We start from the raw sequence: 22,342 nt of genomic DNA, 5'->3' as shown, positions 1-22,342 counted from the left end.
AACACTTATCCAGCCCGATGATGTCATCCAGACAAGTTTGCTTTGAGGTGTGTGTGTGTGTGTGTGTTGTAGGCTATTCTTTATTCAGCGCTCGTGTGTGTGCATAAGTTAAGTTAGCAAACATGCTGGGCTTTCTTTTTGGGAAACAGACAACATCCAGTGTTTAAAATTATAACACGCAGACTGCCCACTGGGATTATGGTGCTGTGTGGTAACAATAAATGTGACAGAGAACAGAAGTGACAAACAGAGGAGGAGGAGAAAAAAAGAAAACAAAAAAAGAACAAAACAGATTTGACAATTTGAAACCAAGAGAGAGAGGGAAAAAAGGGATAGGAAATTCTCTGGATTTATAAAAAATGAAACATAATTAGCTCAACTGCAAAATGTATGCAGAAGTTTTTAAAATAAATTTAAGAAGTAGAAACGCAAGAATTCAGCCAAAAGTATAAACTTGACAGAGTTAACCGTTTCATTTTCTGTCCTCAGCGGGAGCTAATGGTGAATGAGGGATCTGATCAAATACAGAGGAGGCACATGGGATGCAGGAGCCAAACATAAACTTCACTTGCTTCTCTCATCTTTGGCTCGTCTGCATTCATTTATTCTCCCTTTTATTCCCTCCATCCGTCCGCTCACCAGTTCCCTCTGTTGGCTCTAATAAAAGCCGTATGACTGGAAAAGAGCGATACTTTCAGCCCCTCCAGTTGTGATGATTTAATGCGAGCCAACAGACCAACTGGATTTCGGCAAACAGACTCCCGATCCCCCCTCGCCTCCCCTGATTTGATGTGACCTGAAGTTTTTCAAAGCTGAGGATTTAATGCTGTTTGGATAAACCTATTCCACGTCCAGAAGGCTTTTTGTCATTTGCTACAGTCAGATGACTTGTTTAAATGTATGAAGGTTTATATACTAATTGATACCATGTCCACTCGACTGAGGGTAAAAATTTGAGAACGCACAATTTTCTCTCTGTTCTGGATTTCCATTCACACAGATTTCCATAAACAAACTTCCTCTCCAGCGAGTGGATTTCAGTTTGGACTTAACTGGGCAGATGATTGCACAGAGCATTAACAGGTAGAAACCAAGTAGGACTGAAAACGAAGCCAATGCATTAATATAAAAAAAGCTGTTCCTCTAGACTTAAAAGAAGAAGACCTATTTCCTGTATGTCTGTGAAGGTTCTCAGTCATCCAGGTCATCGTAGTCAAAGAAGCTTGCAAAGAAAAGCGTCTGGACTTCTTTAAGTTGCTTGAAGACGTTTCACCTCTCTTCCGAGAAGCTTCTTCACCGTCTTCCCTTTAGACTTCTATGTTAAAAAGTTCAGCTTTAGAGCTGAAATAAACAAACATGGTGGAAAAAAAAACCAATAAAAAAAACCTGTTGCGGTCTCTACAGCCAACTTACCCGTTATAATACTGCACAGGTGGGTGGATTTTATGTAACTCACTCCACTGAATTCTGAAAGAGTTACAATTTTTGGGGGCGACGACAAAACCTCATCAGCCCTTTATGACTGAGCTTCACTGAGCCTAACTTTACAGCATTAAAAGCATATTTAAGGGCATTTTCATTGTTTATCCTGGTCTGAATCAGTTGATGAGTTTGTAAACGTGGAGCATTCTCTTCTGTTTTGAGAAAACAAGCAAGAAGACAAAAATGCGCCGCTAAAATTTTGCGGCTAGTTGCTACAGTTTGTAGCACTACTTGGTCTTCAGCTCAAATGTGGAGCGTATACCTGGTCTTTGGGTTGGGTCATTGTTGGATTACATTTTTACCATACGTGAACTGCTCTGGAGTTGGTTTGGAAATGCAGTCCACCTCTTCCAAAGGGTCTTGTGAGGTTGTGGTTCACACTCGAGTGCGATTACCAAGTTTACATTTGCAGAACTGAACCGCAATAAGGGTAGAAATGAACCAGGATTAGACTTAAATGAACTAAACGGTGCAGGTATGAAAACACTATAAGGCCTGATTAAGACTTTTGTGGTGAATCTTACTCAGGTGGCCAGCAAGCATAAATCCCAGCACTGTTGCTGGGATTTATGCTTGTGCTTGGTCTCTTTGGTTTGGTCATTTTTTTTCCAAGGACAAACATATTTGTACCTCGAGTTTTTCCACCTTATTGTACATTCCCTTATGTCAGTCCGAAAACGAACTGGTATAAAAATCCACCAACCTGTACTGTTTTTATGAAGAATTAAATAAGTTTATAAGAGTTAATCAACTATAGAGACCACAACAGGCTGTAAGCATGCTTATTTCTCCTCTAACGCTAGGCATCTTAACACTGGAGTCAATAAGGACCAATGCCTACAGGAATTGCAGTTTAAGAATTTAAACATTGCCACCTGATGCTGACTGAATGAATAAATGCCGTATGTGGACAGACGTTTTTTGCTAATGAAATAAATATCTTCTTTCTCTTTTCTATTGTAAAGAAAACCGTGAGCAAACCCTGGTAATACTGAAGAAGAGTGCAGATAATTTTTTTCAAAGCTTTTACTTTTTGTGGTGTGTCCTACTATAAATCCATTTCCATTACACTGAAACTATGATAATTATTAGTCTGTTTTATACTTTCCGACATGGATCACTGTGACGTGACCTGATCTTGGTAGGATTTTACTATTCCCACAATATTGTGAGTGCCTTTTATTTGGTCGGTAACTCACCTCACTGTAACTTACCAGAATGGATAACCGCTGTTTAAAATATAAGATTTCACTGAGGAAAAGGAAGGAAAGGAGGATTTCCTGTCACTCTACGGTTCACACTTTTACACCCCGGAGACGCCGAATGATCAAACTCAGATTTTGTTTTCCTTTTCGGATGTGTGGCTGTGTGCGGCGAAACGTCTGACATGGTCGCGGACGTGTCGTTTCCTGACCTCACCTCCTTACAATAATTCTCCCTTCGCTCAACTTTTCGCCTAAATTTCACCCTGCTGGACGATTTCTCCTGAGAGCTGTGGGCTGTCAGCGCTGAGACCAAAGACCCGACTTCAGGCTTAACCACAAGGCTGCACGCACACACGGGAACACGAACATACAAACATAAAGGCACATATAGAGAGGAAGATGCAGAAAAAGGAAAAAAAATACCACATGTATCAAGAGCCAGACTCGAGCAGGGGTCATAGACATATTGTGCATATTCACACACACATACAAAAGGACGTTAAAAAGCCACAGAGAGGACACAAAGAGAGAAGACGACATACTTTCATCCCACACAGAGACATATAGAAACAAGAGCAGACACATGAAACTGCACTTTAAAAGAGCCGTGGAAAGACCAAAGGGCCTCAGGTGAGCCAGGGTTCAGTGCAACACAAACACACACCTGTTTATGCTCCACACCCTCACAAACAGGCACACCTGTGCATCCAACCCAAACACATACACATGACATGCACACCTTTGATGGTGCTGATGACCTGGTCCAGGTGTTTGGTGTCGTTGCGGTCTGGTCTACAGCTCGGACTGATCTCCAGCGAGTAGTCTGGTCCGTATTCTGTAAAAAACTAAACACACACACACACACACACACACACGCAGATCACATCGTAAGGTTTTGCATTTGCCGATTTTGAAATAATACTTCCAGAGTCACTGCAGCAGAGTGCCAAAATACACTCTGTCTTCTTTGTCTTTGTTTTTTTTTCTCTTTTTTTGGAGAATGCAGCTGCTTTCCTGGAAAGTTTCAGGGTTTGTTTGGACTTTGAAGAACTGAACTGACTGGTGATGAATATTTACACAGGCTTTCAGGGATCTTTTTTTTAAACATAACAGCGAAATCAATTCAAAACAGTGGTTAAAAAAGGACACACTTCCTTCCAGTTTTTGACCATCATTTCTGTTTTTCTCAACCATATCAAGATATCTCTTTCCATTCTTTCTAGCTTTGTTCCTGTAAAGCCAGCCACACAGTTCTGGGTTTGAAACTCAGGCCACAGCTGGACACTTATGAGGAGCTTGCATAACTTGCTTCCACAAATTTCCTCCAGCAGCTTAGAGATTAACTCAGCAGTTTAGTGTTGGGGGCAGGGGTAAATTCACTTTTAACGCTCACATGCTACATTTTCAGGAATTTACAAATCCTGTACCAGGAGACCAAAATGCAGGAAAGTTCATTTGAAAGGCTTCTAGTTTCTTAATAGAAAAGCACAAAGCCTAAATAGTATTTAAGTTTTGCAAAATTATTATTGCTCTGGGTTTCTGTCTGACTGCCGCTGTTACAAGTCAGCAAAGACCCATTATCAAGTCTTGAGTGAAGGTCTGTGTCACCACCTTGAGGTCTTGAAACTGGATGAGGCTAGTGAGGGGTGGATCTGACTGTGAAGCTTACTGGCCAAAACCCCCCAACAAAAACCAAAAAAACCTTTGATTGACAAGTCATTAGCCAATATCTTGGAGAATCCTCCTACGTGACTTTTAGAATGACCATAATAAGTAAAACATGTACTGTATTTTCCGCATTATAAGGCACACTTAAAATCCTTAACAGTGCATCTTATAATCCGGTGTGCCTTATGTATGAATTCTGGTTGTGCTTACTGAGCTCGAACTGATTTGGTACACGGCGCTCAAAAATCTGTGGAAAATGTTTTAGCACCACTTTGGTAAGCTACCAAGCCGCACCGCTTGGTGGATTGTCGGAGCCTTACAGCTACCATAATCAGGAGCCTCGTGGAATAATCTGGGTCCAAAACTCCGTTGGCGAGAGTTAAAAACTGTCTAAATTCTTTCATCTTTAATGAAATGATCAGTGTTGCTACTTTACCAGGTGTAACAATTAAGTTTAACATCCAGGCATCCATGAAAACAGAATGTATAAAATTCAACGGAGTTAGAAGTTAGCAGGAAGTTAGCTCGCTAGTTTCCACCTAAACATGATATACCATGTTCTGACTGAGAGATTTCTGAAATAATTCAAACGTACAGCTCTGCTATCATTCCCAACATAAATGAAGAGAGAAAACTAAACAGCAGTTAGTTATTAATATACTGCAACAACATGGGAACAGAGCAGCAGCGAGAGAATTCAACATTAATGAATCAATGGTACGGAAGTGGAGGAAGCAAGGAGAATGAGTTGAGTAAAGTTTGACTTATCTGACTGTTTTGTTTTGCTTAATGCGCCTTATAATACGGTGCGCCTTATGGTCCGAACAATATGGTATTTAATACTCTATTCAGTTTGATCTGAAATTAATTTGGAATTTCGGCCATGAAGTCATCAGGAAAGTGTTCACTGTGGTCAAAGAGCAAGGAAGCAGAACGTGGTTCCATCCATCACTGCATATGAAAGGGGAAGCTCAAAGATTAGTACTTCCCCATGAAGAAGGGCCAATGAGTCTGGGGATATTTTTAATGATGTTAGTTAAAAGGTCAATACGGCACTTATTTCATGACACTCCATCCAATTGCCCATTGAGCACCAAAAGCCAGTAGGATTCAATTCTTTAGACACTGTGCAAAATTTTCTGGTAATCCCTCCAGTATTTGTTGAGATATTTCCATCTGGACCAAAGCAGTGCACTGATTAACAGACTGATCCCTCAAGCAAAGAAACACATTTTTCAGATAGACACATGTTGTTTATATTCTCTGATTCTTTTTTCCCTCCTGTGTTGTCTGGGAGCTGGATCAACACAAACAAAAAAATATACGAGATTCTGAAGCCTGTACAGAAGGAAAATGTAATGCATAACACAGAAGACGAACCACAAATCAGTCAAGCCTCTGCTAAGACAGCCTGGGCTTTGCCAACTTGAATAAAAAAAACAAAAAAACAACTCAGAGTATTTCAGCAAATACCAAAGGCTCCTGGCATTTCAGGCAGAACCCGGTATCAGCCAATTGAATAAAAGAAACAGGTGGAAACCCAGAGAGTGGGTTCAACCAGAAGTTAAAACCAGAGCACGTCAGTTTGGGGCCATGACTCAGTGCCATGAGAGCTAAGCAAACTCTGAGGCCAGGTCTGACCACAAGTGCGTCAGTCCGTTTGCAGTGACTGTTGTGAAAGCCTTGGACTCAGCAGAAACACGTTGAGCGAGCCAAGCTGAGGTCTAATGCAGAGGAGTGGGACATGTAGGAAAACGACAGAGATTCAGTGAAGATGGGGGTTAAAATGGTAAGAAAAGATTATTAAGTTAATAAGATATCAGGAAACAGTGAATTGGGGCTTAGATTTGTTTGATCAACAGTCAAAAACCTTGTAGTATCATAGAACCTCAATTTGTCAGATAATCACGTAAAAGAAAAGAAAAACAGGGTTGAGTGATCCTGTTCAAGGACTCAAGTACTGCTGCTTTTGGCACTTCGGCGTTGAACTGACGCACAAAGGTTTGCTGCTCAGCCTGTCTGGGGTGTAACGCGTCTATCCTGACAGCTTGGATGGGCAAAGGCTCAGGCGCTCTGCAAAAGTGTCCGAGTACTCAAGTAAAATCAAACCAACCAACAACTGTAATAGTCTTCGGTGCAGGGATGCTAGGTTCAGCTGTGGCTCATCAATCTGCCTGTGAGACCATTTAATGGTTTGATTTAATGAGTTTCTGCAGTTTTACAGATACATATCTGAAAAAGGACAAAATAGACTAGATTAAAAGGACAATAAAATGAAATTGTCTTAGTTTTATCAGTGTGGAAATAGGAACGTTTCCTGAAATGCAACAAAGCTGGTCCCCTTAGAACTCTTCAAAGTTCAGTTTTGACTTTTTAAGAGTTTGAAATGTCCGTTCTGAACTTCTACTTCTGACCACTATCGTCCATATTATAATAATTAAACATCTTTAGTAGAGCAGGACAAGGTTGCTGGGGAGAAGGAGGTGTTGATGCCTACTACTGCCCTAGAGCCTTGAATGAGTTTTAGATGGACGGATAAACAAAGCCAACACTAAATCAACGAATAAACCTAAAACTCAACGTCATTTTGCAGTCCCATGGTTACAGCTTTAGAAGGATTCAGTTTACATTTACACACAATGAGAAAAAGTAGAAAACTTTATAAGCAGACGGCAGTCAGTGAATATCTGGCCTCTTCTTTTGTTTGTTTTGGACTTCCTAAACTTTCATTATCAAACTTTCTACTGTCACATTTGCTCCTCTGGCTTAAATTACCCCCCCCCCAAGAAAAAAAAAAAGTCAGCCTGGCCCCCTCGAGTTGGTGTTCAGTTAGCATCCTCTAATGATTCCTGCGTTGATGTTGCGGTCACTTAGAAGTTGAGGATATCTTGTTTTGAATGGAGCCTCTTTAGTGGCTTAGATGTACATTAGTAGACAAGACTTCACAAAGTCTGCTGGCAACAAACAAAACACACATACACGAACTGAGCCAATGTGCAGCAGCAGTTTACTTTTGTTTATATGAAGACAAAGGCTACTCTGTCTTTGATTAATGGTCCTGTGTGAGTCAGATAGAGAGAATGCACTCCTGTGTATATGTGCTAGATTTATTAATGTGTCCTTATATGTGTGTTTTGTGTGATTATCCACGTATATTTGCTTGTGGGAGTTCATGCACACAGAGGTAAGGCCCTGTTTTAGTGTGTGTGTGTGTGTGTGTGTGTGTGTGTGTGTGTGTGTGTGTGTGTGTGTGTGTGTGTGTGTGTGTGTGTGTGTGTGTGTGTGTATGTGTGTGTGTGTCTGTTTCCAATTACTTCAGATGAGTTTCTGTGTCTTACCTCCGGCCTCAACAGAGCCCAACGTGACACACACACACACACACACACACATACACACACACACACACACACACACACACACACACACGTACTGTATTCCCATGAACCCAGTGCTCTGTCTCCTGCTGTCCAGCAAAACACACACACACACACACACACAGACTCCCACTGACTGCTTGTTTGGCTTGGATGACCATGGAGAGAAGAGAAAGAGGGGAAGTGAGGAAAGTGAAGCCCATCCTGACACACTTCTTCAACATTGTCTTCATAGTAGAGGCAAATAAAATGATAGCCAGCAATTCTGTGCTGTTTGTGTGTGTGTGTGTGTTTGTAAGAGAAAACGCCACATGACAACAGATAGAGGCGATCCAGTGACGCAGCACAGCTACGTCACCTGGCCAAGGTCAGGAGACAGAAAATACCCGGTGACTGGCTCCAGTGTCTCCGGCAGAGACGCCCAGGGAGATAAATAGGGAAAGGTCTCTGCTTATTTACCATGGTCCTATACATGGAAACTTCTGTCCATCACTCACTGAGCCTGTTTGTACTGTGAAGGGAACACTGTGTGTTCTCATCAGAATGTCTTTATAACGAAAACCCCCCAAAACAAATAATGTAAGGTTTTAGAACTATTCATTAAGTTAAAATGCTTAAATCTCGTTTAGTTTCATTTTCAGCTCCTGCAACAAAGCTCTGTTCTTTTAAAGTGCACTAAATTTAACAGCTTGTGTCTATGGATTAGTCTGTTAATAATATTTGGAGCTGTAACTATGTAACACTGCTCAAATAAGGAAACACTTGTTTTAAGACCAAGTGTAACACAAAGGGCCAGGTCACAACACGAATTGGGGGCTTGTCCGGGATTTGAACCCGGCAGCTCTCACACCCGAAATGAGAATTATACTCCTAGACCAGCTTACCTTTTGCGGCATACACACACACACACACACACACACACACACACACACAGCTCATTAGCTGCAACCTAACATGGCTCTCTGGCACTAGAGCTTACCTTTCTCTGGCCTTAAGCATTCTTAATTGCTGATGGGAGTCAGCTGTACAAAAAAGGTGGCATCTAAGGCAGGAGATATGGCAAGACACACACACACACACACACACACACATACACACACAAGGTCAATTTCAGGGGGAGACCGTGCTAGGGCTGTACCACATGATAATCAGTGCACCAGTTAGGAATCAGAAACTAGTTTGAGTCCATTTCAGCTGCTTTGGTGCAAATCAAAGTGACAACAGGCAAACACATAAAGGGAAGTCTTTCTTCTGATTTCTCCATATTTTAGCTTTTTATTAGGGTCCTTATCAATGCTGGATGTCCCAAAATAAAGGAGCACTGGGAAGCAAAACTGCCACATATTTGGAATATCGAAGAAAATGATCCAAATCGGCATCTAAATTTGAGGTTTAATACCTGTTCTATGCACACTGAAAACGTTCCCCAGCTTCAACTCCCACCTTACAGAGATATATCAGGAAAGGACCAAAGCTACACTAGCTTTTTTTTTTTTTTTTTTTTTAAAGGTGCATACCAATCAGGTGCTTATTCATCAACAATGAACATCACACAAAACGCAAAAGATTGCCGGCCACAGCAGCCATGTGCTGTTAGCAGTTGCAGCTTCGGCCCTAAGTTGACCAGTCAACTCATATTTTGCCAACACAAAGCTGCCAAACCAGAAACCCCAATTCACTCTCCCTATGACAGATGGATGGGTAGGTGTAAATATAACAACGCTGTAATGTGTATCACTCAACACTGGCGAAACAATTCACTCCACCACCATTTCGAACCTCCAATCGTAGATTTTTTCACCTTTTGAGTGCAGGAACATGAATGGGAACATAGCAAACAGGAACACAAATCAATCCAAGTGCTTTCTGTCCAACATTCATACTCTCCAATAAAGACATGGAAAGAAACTTGGGTTCCAGTATCGTGCCCGAGCATACTTTGCCAGGCAGATGGAAGCAATAGATGACCTAGCTTTACCTTCTGAGCCTCAGCCATTCCCAGTAATAAACTTCATTAATATTAGCATAACTCTGCAAAGATTAAGTGAATTTCAAAACATTGCAACATCTTCTAAAGTATCTTTTAAAAGTAAAAGCTGGTCTAATTGATTTCATCCCTCCTCCTTTAAAAGGTGCTCAGGACTCCTGGGGACTCCATCGGCCTGAACAGCTAAACAGCTTTAATAATCATAAACTTCTTTTTTAAATTAATTATTTTTTTATATGTACATTACCTCAGTGATGTTACAGTTAAATTAATTTGCAACTGGCAAAACTAAACATGCCATCATCCATATTTTCCTGCCAACAAGGAAACGCACCAATCAACAAAATACCCTCCATATGTGCGTGTGTTTATCTTTACACTGTCTATAAATTACTAATCTGTAAATCTGTGCCGCTCTGAGTAAATAAGAGGACCTTCACTAACCCCTGCCCCTAATCAGAGCATTATAATAAACTCTGTTATGGCTCGTACGTGTGACCAGTTCACATCAAGGTGACGGCTCCTACATCTGAACATGCAAACAACAAACTGGCTGCAAAAAACCCAAAAACAAAACCCAAAGAAACGCTGTTTACAGCGCTGTTTGACAAAAGCACGAGAAAACATCAGTTCATATTTGTGTTTGTGCAACGAGTACATGCACTGTGAGAAAGCTGGAGTGTGTGACAGTACGCACCAGGCTATGTGTGTGTGTGCACGTGTGTGTGTGTGTGCACGTGTGCGCATGTGTGTGTGTGAGAGTGAAAGAGAGAGAGAGTGAGGGAGGGTTGTTTGTTTTTACAGCGATCAGCAGGATCTCCAGCTATGAAGGACACTGAGCAGCGCAGCAGGGAGGAAACATCTCCGAAAACAAATGGAGTCTGACTCATATCAAGCTGCTATCTAATAAATGTTTTCAACAAGGAAAAAAACAACAACAAAAAAACCCCAAAAAACAGTGTGATGCCCCAATCACGGTCACATTGCGCACGTACTCCTCTCCCTCGCTCTGCATCTGGACTCTCTCTCACCCTTCCCACTTTTCATCAGTCCATGTTTTTTTCTTGGTTCATCTGATAGTTTTCCTTTTAAGGAAACCTGCCCCACAAATACCATTTGGACTTCAAAAAAGAAAGAAAGAAAAAACACTTCTATTCTTGAACTGCTGCTGTAACAGTGTAATTGCTCCATTGTGGCAAGAATAAAGGATTATTTTATACTTTGAAGGGCTTTCACACTATGAACCCCTGGTATAGTTTCAGTGTATCATACATCAAATGTGTGTTGTTGTGTGATACATATATTATACTGTAATACACTTCTATACACTAATATCTGGTAACACAATTGTTGCTTATCATACCTATACTGTTACTTTATATCAGTGACAGAGCTTCCTAAATGTTCTAATGTTAATTGTGTATTCTATGAATATTATGAGTTATATAAAATGCATTCACATTTATAAAATCTTCATCTGCTGCTTCTTATAAAACAAATATTGTTTGCTTCAATAACAGCGGGGGGAAATTGGTAGAACTTTCTATTACAGCTTGGTAATAAATAGGTAATAGTAGGGGGAAACAGGGTAATAATTTGGTGATTTCTAAGTTATTACTATGCAATTAGAAAAGTAATAATTATGTAATATCCAAGTAACATCATGGTAGCAACAGTGGTTATAGCTGAGTAATATTACCCTGAAACTTATGTAATAGCATAATAAGAGCCCCAAAACTAGGGGTAATAACATGGAAATAGAGCTCTGTAATAATAGTGTAATAAGGAAGAAAAATAATGCAATAATGTGGTCATTTTGACCGAGCTGTAATAAAAAGTGCTACCAAAAAAGCACTTTAAAACTTAAGATATGTTTTGAGAGAATTGTGTATAACAGTAGGTAAGTAACGTTTTTTGTAAAATATCTTTCTGCACCCCACCACCTGTTTAACTTTGCAGGATTAGTTGTCACGTATCTGCAAAACCTCAGCAGATGAACCGGTGACTCCGTAAAACTCTGATGAACTGACGCAAATTCCCTTCATAGTTTGTTGTGAAAATGCTCAGATCCTCTAGATGCCACAGATGATTGGAAATTAAAGGCGAGCTTATCAATGCCATTGGAGCACAGCTGGACGTGTGTGCTTCACCTTCCCTTTTATAGAGACAGGAATAAAAGGAGAGTGCTTGGAGAAAAGTGAGTGAAATCATAGTTACTGGAGATTTCCTGTGCTTTTTATTGGTCATACTCCACATTCTCCTCTTCTCCCACTGTCTGTTTGGAGCAAATATTCTGTGTGGCTGCATCAGTACAAAAGGTAGACTTTACCCATTGGTTTCTGAAGCCTTAAGATTAGGATTTTCATTGTTGCCATCTTGGCTGCAAAAACACATGGGATGAGGAAAAGTTGATCTGACTATAAAACTGCATGTTCACTGGTAAATTAACATATTAAGGATAATATTTAAAAAGAAAAAAGAAAAAAAAGATATGACTATGATTTAGAAAACAATGTGAGCAGCTGAGCCGATAGGCTCATCAGCAAAGCGAAAGTGAAAGAAGCAGTTTTCCTTTAGACTTCTACAGGACCAGAAGTCTTTTTGCAACCACCGCTGTTGTCATTTGGTGGCCTGCTGTACACTTAGTGTAGAGAAAAGGTTTGCTGATAAGAAGCTGATGAAAATGGTGGATGGATTTGATAGATTCTAGGATTAAAAATAAAACCATATTTCTGCTTTTACTACGGGTGGCATTCTTAGAAATCACGGCTAAAGTTCACGTCATGTTTGGTGTGAGTGGACCATTACCCAAGATTCACTGCAAAACTTTAAAATGTCATTAGGGCCCTAGAATAAAAACAAACCCTATGATAAGAAAAAAAGAGAATTCACAAAGCTTTTACCAGACTGATGAATTCATGGTAGGATAAGCTTTTACAATAATGCTGTAATGTACAGTGATGTGGTTTTACTGTCTCCTATAATGAACCCAAAAGAACTGAAAGCCTCCAAAGTTCAAAACTGATGTCTTCTGGCCTATAAAACATCTTGCCTGAGAGGAACATAAAAGTATTCAGGATCAATTGTAGTCCAAGCAGCTTGAAATAAAGGTAAAGGGACTTCAAGTTGTTTTTTTAAAGATGTTTCACCTCTTATCCAAGAGCCTTCTTCAGATGAAAAACCAAAAGGTGAAGAGTCCCGGGTACTTGACCCGCCATTAACATGTGAGACATCAGGTCTTCAGAAAACTTTAAGTCAAGTTGCTTTTGGTGCAAGCTCCTTAGACTACTATGGCCTGGATGACTGAGAACCTACACAGACAGGATCAGTCGTGATGCCATCTTCTGGGATGGAGTCATTTATGAACATGAGATGAAGACAATCACTCAACTACAACAGAGCCGTGGCTCCATAAAGGGTAGACAGAAAGGAAACAGAGTCTTTCAGTTCATTGTTCACCGATAATGTGTCGCAGGATCTCCAGCTGCAGCATTTTGAACTTAATCAATCATAATATTGCAATAATGAGCTTCTTCAGTCAGACTTTGTAAACAGATACATTTTCCTACGCTCACACACGCTATTGCTTGGTGATATTTCCTGTGATTGAGCCTGTGAATCTGGGAGCCAGCACATCCCTGACGGCACCGAGGGGCAGGACAGGAAGTGGCTGCAGACAGGAAAAAGGGGAAGTAGGAAGTAAAGAGGCGGGACGCTTCCCCGCTGCCAATCTGGAACCAGAGACGTCCTCCCTTCCTGTGCGGCTTTGAGACGGACACACGTTTGTATCTACTTCTGTTCCTCTCACCAGAGAAGAATCTGATCGAAGCGGGTTGTTGGGCAATCCAAAGGAAAAAAAAAATCTGGCTAACTTTTATCAGTTTGTATTCTCTGCTAGTAATTTAATACCCACATATTACCATTATCTGCACAGAGATGATGGGATAACTTGTTTCCAGACTTCTGTAGCTCTTAAGGAGCATGTTGCTTAGAAGGAGGAAAATGAATTTGAAAAAAAAAACCTTTCCAGTTGGTCTCAGTTTAGCAGCTTGCTGCCCAGACAAATAAAATATCCTTTAAATAATATAAATATGCTTATTTGACCAGTGGGGTCAAAAGAGAGAGAGAGAGAAAAGGCCTTGCTTTTGGACTGCAGATTTGGTTTAGCCTTCTAAAAACATACAATAATTCTTTGGCCAGTTTTCAGCTTCCTTCAGCACAATGATTACATTTTTCTACACAGAAATATTGAACGAGTTAAAAGTCAAGGTTTTGCTTCAAAATACCGATATAAGGCAGTGCACCCTCCCACACTGGGTGCTGATCCAGCCAAGCCCAGTTGTTGTTACACTATGAGCTTAATGGGAGCATGGCAGAGACAGGAAAAAGAGATGAGCAATGGAAACGTGAAGGTACAGCGTGTGACAAAGGATATGAGCTGGATTCACATCAACAACAGTGCGAGGACATGGCATACGTGTTTGCCCATTGACTCAGCAGTTTGGAAGTTACTAAGAACAGAAATAAAGGTGGTGGTGGCAGGGTGGGGGGGTCTCTTCTCTGTTTCTGTTCTTGAATGGTACACACTGAGTTTTTAGAGAAAGATCTGATCCAAATCTGTGCAACTTCATGTTTTTGTCACCATCACCAAAAATAGTCTCAAATCAATAGCAGCACTGGAACAGTACACTCCTCTATGATATGTGAATATATCCAGGGGTTAAAAACAACCATAAATATTGGTTTATGTGCAGCATTTTAAGCACACACACACAAAAAAGACTATTTTACTCAGAACTGTTCATTGATTACTCTGAAATGAATGTGCATAGTTCTTAGTCCTTTGACTTAAACTGATACCTTCTAACACAAAGGTACTCCATTAAAATTTAAAGATCAATCAAAGATCCAAAATATCATGAAGTTATACATGCATTATAATTCAATGCAATGCATTTTGAAGTGGCCTAACAGTCGGATCAGTGTCTGTATGCAGTCAACAACTGGAAGTTGAAGTACTAAAGTACAATTCAACAGTATTATATTTTATTATTATAAAATAATAATAAAATGTTCTTTTACTCATTACAAGTAAAATAAGGTTTGATTTTTGTAATTATTTCAGCTTCATAATCTCCTGTCTGTCCGTTTTCCTGACTTCTTTGGACTTTCTCCATTTTCATTCGCACTCTGAATAAATAATTTGATTGACAGATCAATGCGGGATGAGTTATTGGTCTGTGCTAAAAAGACAAAAAACAAAAATGTCTGCATAAATTGAAATAACCATAAATAAAAGAAAAGTTGTGCAAAGTGAAATAGAAAGGTCCATTAAAATCTAATCATAGGTCCGGGTACAGATCTGGATGCTGGTTCACCTGCTGTTGACCTGCAATCTACATGGATCACAATATTGGACCACCTACCCGCACAGCAGCTGCTCGGCCAAATAAAACCATGCCATGAAGCTCCCAGCGCAGAGTTTGAGTGCAGATGTTAATGCCAGAGGATGTTAAGGAACCACTTCTAAGAGGCAGAAAATTTGACTTGTTGCAACGGTGCAACGCTCTCTGGAACGACCCATTCTCTCACATAAGTCTGTGAAGGCTAGGTGCTTGATTTCATACAGCTGTGGCAAGGGGACTGAAAATACCCAAATTCAAATATTAACAGGTGTAGACCAACACTTATGTCTATGTATTACTTGTGATCGTTGGATCGTTGAACACCCTTTTGGACTCTTATAGCTGACCCAGGTTTTTAAGGTTCCCCAACACTATTTGTGGAGTGTCTTGTGGTGACTGTTGTTGAATTTAATTGAAAAAGATTTAATTGAAACACTTGAGAGATGAGATGACGAGAGTTTCCATTAAACCACTTCCATTGGAGTGGAAGTGACCACTTGAAAAAAGGTATTTTATTATTAACTAAAAATGGAGAGTGGCCTTCAGGTCTGAGATGTTTAAGTTCATATGGTTTTAAAGATGTGGTGTACGTGCCAGTGACAGAAGTTACTTTAAGGGGATTCAGAGAAGTATTAAAGACCCTACTGTGGTTTTTGCCCTTCTTCATGACATAACACATGTTTAGATAAGATGATACCCCACCCCACCTTAAATTAAAGATAATAAATCTAGGCTAACAGGCAAAGCAAAACCATGTGAACATCACATGTGACAAATAAAAAGTTCCTGTAACAATAAGAACAATTGTTTCCACCCTCAAAATAAAGTTCATTATAAAGACAAACTGTTCTAGTCAAATGAGAGACACCAACTAACCTTTGACCCGTGCGGCTATACTTAGCACGCCCAACACTGCGGCTCCTTCGATTCACACGCAGATAGGAGCCGCTGCTATCGCACAATGGGGGGGATGGGGGGAGGGGTCAATCGGGATCAGCTCAGCACTGGCAAACAATACGAGTCAGCAGCGAAGGTTAACAACTTTCAACCCGGTGGCTGGAATCCTGGCGTGTTTGCATTAGATACTGAAATATAATGAGTGTGACACAAGCAGAGGCATTGTGTGCGTTATCTGCAGTGTAATATTTTGTCTAGTAATCAGCGAGTATTACAGCACTTATTGTTGACGTGACTGGCCAACTCTGACTGATGTTTGTGTTCTTTAGACTGCTATTTTTAATTATTTCATTTGAAGCTTGTGTGCTGCAAGAACTGAATACCGCGAATCCTCTCGGGGACTGAAAATACACACTTTCCAAATAAATATTTAAAAGCAACAAATATGTTCGGACTGGTTTTAGTGAGATTTCTGCAGATAAAACAAACAGAGTGTTTGAATTTGTAGTTTTTGCAAGGTTGAAGTCATTTTCCTTCGACTTTGAGCCACTTTTGCCAGTTTGCCTGTTTGAGTTTCCTCCACACTGGTGTCCATTTATCATACAATGAAGCACATGAGAAGCGTTATAAAACAGGCCAGTGCATTATCTGACAGTAATGAATGTGTGTATTCATGGGGTTTTGTCTACAGCGGAGCAGGAGGAGTAAGACGCACTCACACAAACGGGCACAAAGGTAGTTTTTGTTCCCCGTGTCACTGGAACTGGAACAGCTCTGCTTGGTCATCGTGGATAAATGCCCCTCTTATCGCACACAGAGTGAGCTTCAAACACACACAAATGCATTCACATACATACATGCATACACACATATATGTGAAGTTTAGCAGAGGTTGCAGTTTACCTTGAAAATAGGTTGCTTCATAAATCAGAAAAAAAACAAGACAAACACAATAAAATTTAAACTGTTTCAGGTGGAAAACCGTTTGTGTGTGCGTGTGTGTGTGTGTGTGTCACCTCATCTTCATCAACTGTGGCAGCTGGCCGCACTGATAGTTGCTTTGTTTTCAGTGAGTGCTCCTTAATGAGGTCAAAGGCCATTTGGGGCCATTGGACGCCCGACGAGGAGAAACAAGAGGTACCTTCTTCTCGACCAGGACGCACGCACGCACACACACACACGAACACACACACTGAGGCGCTCACAGCTATTCATTACATCTGACCAAGACAAGGTCCAAAAAATCAGCTGCTGGAGAAAGAGGCTCTTTGTGCGTGTGAGAGCATAGGAGCGGGAGAGACAGATGGGCGCGCTGATTTCTATTTGGAGAGAGGATGGCTCTGTTTGATTTACCGAAAAGCAACTGGTCACATGTCCCGTGTTTCACAAACAAGTCAACAAATAAAATACACAGTGACATGCTTTTTCTTCCTTCCTCGCTAAATTAAATCAACAGCATATGTGTTCTCGGTATTTTAAGAATCCTCGCTGACGTCCACCCTTTTGAACTAGCTGGACAGGTAAAGCTGCGGTTTAAGTCCTTCCAGTCCGACTTCTATACCTCCTCTAATAACGTTCACCCAGACGACGCGTAAAAGATGAGAGTGAGAGGAGTCTGTGTTCATCGCATCAGACAGAGAGGAATTGTCAACACTGCTACCTGTCCCGGTCACCTGTACACAAACCCCTTTATTGAGATCGGGCAGCCATCTTTGATTAGATGGAGTGACTCAGCAGACAGAGGACACAAGAGGGTGTGTTTGCGTTTCCATGCATGTGTGTGCGTGTGATGGTACAATGAAGGGGCACATTTGTCCTCATGTGGGAATATGTAAATGTGTGGCTGTAACAGGCAGGGAAAGGGAGGATGTGTGTGAGTGTGTGTGTGTGTCCGTGTACCTCATGGTCAGGTATTTCAGAGGAGAGAGTCTTTCCCAGCACTTCTGCTGTCAGGTAGGTCCAACACCGAGCTGTGTTAGCCAGGTTATAACCTCCTGAGTAGAGAGAAGGAACACAGACACATATGAGGAGAAACACATAATCTTTATGGAGTACCTGGAACCCACATGAAGGCAAGTTTGGAGCCCTGAAGACTATTAAATATGAATTTGAAACTTTTAAACATTTACAGCTGCTCAAACTTTGCGTTTTTGATGAGTAGCCAATCAGAGTAAAGTTGGTTTACAGTTAGAGGAGCAAAAATTGCTCCTTTTACAAAGACAAAGTAGTCAGGAGGTACATCAAGGCATCAACTGATCAACATCACTTAAGTTTCACGCCACGTGTGACAGACACCTGTAACACAGATGTGTCCGGGCATGCCCAATTCATGCCCGGACATCTGCGTGCTTTGAAGCTGATGTATGTGTGTATGCATGGCTACACTGCTCCATCTTTGTCTTTAAATGAGAGAAAACAGGAGCAGGACGATATTCCTGACAGCTGGACTGATCCTTAAATCGTAGCATGATGTAACTGCATCTGCAGGAATGCTAGTTTATCTTGCACCCCTACTGTTTTTCCACATTTGTTTTTGTCAGTGAAAAACTGGTGAAGACTGCATAGACAGGTGAAAAATCGTAAACAGAAAGAGAAGGCCTAACATCACATCTGGCCAGGCTGACTGTCACACTGGAGCTCCACAGGGTTCATTGTAGGGTTTGTGTGTTGTGCTCTTTTTCTTCTGTGTTTTGCACATATCTAAAATATGCTCTTATTGTGTGCTTTTTTACATTTTTATCTGCTAATATGGAGCTCTGCAACACAAGGTTTTTCACCCTACTTTTTGTAAGTTTGTGATGTGACAATGAAGCTGAATCTGAAGTTGAAAGAAAGCAGAGCCAGCAAGTGTTTGACTTGATACAACTTTACCTGTTTAGCAGGAATCTACCACTTATTGCTCATTAATTAAATCTAAACTAATCAGTTTTGTCAGAAATAAAACTTCTAGTCTACACATTTCTCTTCCATCAAACTAATTTTTATGTTTTTCTTGCTTAATCAAGGATCATCAGCTTTAAACTACTGCCCGTCACATTTGTGACAACACAGTTTGCTCAGGGAAATGATGGTTGTGCCTCAGCATGTGTGTGCTGCTAAACTGTTGTTCAACCCTCCACTTAAACCTTCAAACACTTTCTTAAAGCAGTTTGAATCTCAAACTACAGGGCGGGCCTGACTGGTGGGAAAGAGACCCGCTGCAGGATGGGATGACCAGAGGAAAAAAAACATATGGGGTCAAACAAAGTTGAAGAACATGATTCCTGTAGAGAAAACATACAAAGACTTTACTGACCCTACTGTGTTGGCTGTTCTTTCACTGGAATAAAATTTAAATCCTTTGTATTGTTAATAATTTGTCTGTCCAGACTGGACCATTTCCATATAAAATAAAATCACTTCACTACTTTACACAGGATATAGCACAACATCTGTTTATCTGTAAAAAAATAAATTAAATAATATAAAATATATATACTCTATTAAGTGAAACGAGTGGGAAAATCCATTTTGAGCAACTGTTAGTTTCCTTTGCTATATTGATGTTTGGGGGCTGTGTGTAGATTTCACAAGAGTTATTGTTTTTTGAGTGATGTATCATGTAAAGTCGCTGTGAGCTTCACCATTTAGCATCCGAAATCTAATCAGTTCATCCCCAAACTTATTTGTATTTGTGAACGAGTTTGGTTGTGGCCAAAAATGTGTTTTCCTGAGGCCACAGTGAGCTTTTACAGTTTTTTCTGAATGCTTAAACCCTAACGGTGATTCTTATAGTACAATTTCTAAAACTATTAATACTTATACCAAAACCACTCACTGAGTTTGCAAAACTAAAAGCACAAACACTGCTTTGCACTCAGTTTGCCATTTTGTAACACACACTTTGCAAACCTGTAGCTACAATCCTGCACAGCACTATTTTTGCAGAACTGTAAACACAACTCACTGCTTTACACTCAATTCCCAAATGATCAACGCACTCCTAACAAAACTATACACATTTACAGCCATTATTTACACTATTTTGCCAACTGGCACACTGTCACATGTGAAAACCTTTTTAGATAATTAGTTCACTTAGCAATCAGCCCTAGCACAGGTAAGCTCTGTGTGTGGAGTACAATCGAGGGAGCAGGAAGAGTGAGAAGTAGAGAAGGCCGAGCAAGAGGACGTGGAGGTGAAGTAGTAGGATGAAGAGGACGACAAGGACAAGGAGGAACAAGAGGAGGATGAGGAGGGGGGAGAGGAAGGGTAAGAAGAGTAAGAAATAGAATTGCTGATGACATCAGAGCTACAATAGTGGACCATGTAATCAACCGTGGAATGACCCTGAGGGAAGCTGGCCGACGGGTTCAGCCTAACTCAAGCCGCTACACTGTAGCAAGCATCATAATGACATTTCGAAATGAGAATCGGTTAGTACAGTCACTTTGCACTAAGATCTGTAGCACTGCCATATGCCAATGAGGAACACAACAATACCATAGATGTAAAGATACTGAAATTGTTACTTTACAGAATTGCTAGACGACCAGATGCTGGGGGCAGAGGAAGCATGTTCACTGCAGAACAAGAAACCCATATAGTCAATATGGCGATTGCAAATAATCCTATACTTGGAAATAAACACTTGTGTTTGTTTTGATGTGTGTAAATAAACACCAGTACTTGAAGTTTGGATCCCTCCATGTTTATAGACCTATGACAAAAGTATGAGCTCAAACTGACATAGCCTACCTTGTGCACAGAGAAAGCAAAAGCCAGATGTGTTTTTTATTCATACCATCAGTTTTTAGTTGGTGCATTGTGTGCTTATTAATGTGATGGCTTGTGTTAACTGTTGGATACAAAAATACCATTTTTACAAAGGTGTGGAGAGTTAAGCAAGCGTTATTCGCTTTTACAAGAAAACTACAATGTTTTGCTGATTGGGTGAAGAGTTTTCTTATTTGTGTGTAGAGTTTTGCAAAAATAGCCAATAGTTACAAAAAAGGTGCTCAAGCCATCAGAAAAAACTGTAAAAGAAAAATAAGTTTGCATGCTGCAGAACTCCAATTCCATGACATATGACATTTTGAGCACACCTGCTCCTCGTCAGACAACAAAACACAGGGCGACGCCATCTTAAATCACCTGTGATAGGTCACATGACTACAACCAGTGACAATGATATCCAAACAGAACCATGTCTTACATAATTCAAAACAAAAATCATCTGTGAGACAACATGTTTCCTTGGCAGGAGTCAGAAAAATCAGTGACTGGAAAGACAAAAAAGGAAATGGACAAAAACAAGTTAATGAGGAAGATCTCCACTAACCCAGCAACAAACAGACAAAACGGGGAAAATATAACATGATGTCTCAGGCATTACCTAACAGTACAATATTTGACACAATTAGACAGCTATTAAACCTACTGATTCAATTAACCACAATGTGTCACATACAGTACCTACTATATTAAAAGTACCGGCGTCCATCAGTGTTACAGCTCCGCCTCCTAGTAGATGTACCTGTGGTTATAATTTGAAAATCCTAGCTGATTTCCCTCTTGAGTTATCGCAAGATATTCACAAGATTTTCAGAAAACCTAACCTCTGACCTTGACCTTGAAGCAAAGGTAATTGGGATTCTAACTTATCTGAGATTTTTAGTGGTTCCACGTATGGGATGAATTTGAAAATCATGCGTCGCTTTGTTCTCAGGTAGCCACCTATCTATCTAGTTATTGTAATCACAAACTTGGGTGTCTACGCTGAAGATACCCGATCAGCATTTAACGGCTAAGGGGTAAAAACTGAATATAGAATGTGAAAATGCCCCCAATAACAGGTCGTACACTGTCATCAGGTTACTAAGCAGGGGCACATCTAGAGGGGTGGCATGGGGTGGCATGTGCCACCCTAAAATGATCTCTTGCCACCCCTATTGCCACCCTAGTTTTGGATATGACAGTGTTGTTTATTAAGATAAGATAGCATTAACACTTTGAAGGTGGAATGAAGGTGAGTGTTATTAACACTCTGTGTGATGACGGGCATGTGATTAAGCTGACATAGCAACAAGCTGCAGCCACGCTGAGTCTCTATTTTAGCTTGTGTTGAAAGTTTGGACTTCAAAGGATATACCAGCTTTTACATTTTAATGACAGGCCACTAAATCCAGAGTTATGATACAAAAACGTCTATTTTTATATGTATTTATTTATTATACAGGCTATACAGTACATAAAAAAAATCCCATGTATTATGTAACTGAAAAGGTTAATTATGTGGGCTACAGAAATTAATTAAGCTATAGACTATTTTTATATGAAACGCAT

At 40.4% G+C, this 22,342-nt stretch overlaps 1 protein-coding gene across 1 annotated transcript in view; it reads right to left on the bottom strand.

Annotated features, from left to right (window-relative positions):
• The window catches only part of hdac8 (histone deacetylase 8), a 36,475-nt gene that overhangs the window by 5,979 nt on the left and 8,154 nt on the right, over positions 1–22,342 (bottom strand). Inside the window, exons 9-10 of the mRNA XM_035914877.2 lie at positions 17,918–18,012; positions 3,427–3,532 (exon numbers count right to left, since the gene is read on the bottom strand). Coding sequence (XP_035770770.1) covers positions 3,427–3,532; positions 17,918–18,012 — 201 coding nt within the window. The remainder of the gene's footprint in view (positions 1–3,426; positions 3,533–17,917; positions 18,013–22,342) is intronic.

This window comes from Neolamprologus brichardi, chromosome 3, assembly GCF_056152115.1.
Source record: "Neolamprologus brichardi isolate AB-2024 chromosome 3, ASM5615211v1, whole genome shotgun sequence".
In the NCBI taxonomy this organism is placed as follows: Eukaryota; Metazoa; Chordata; class Actinopteri; order Cichliformes; family Cichlidae; genus Neolamprologus; species Neolamprologus brichardi.
This window is presented reverse-complemented; position numbering and strand designations above follow the sequence as displayed.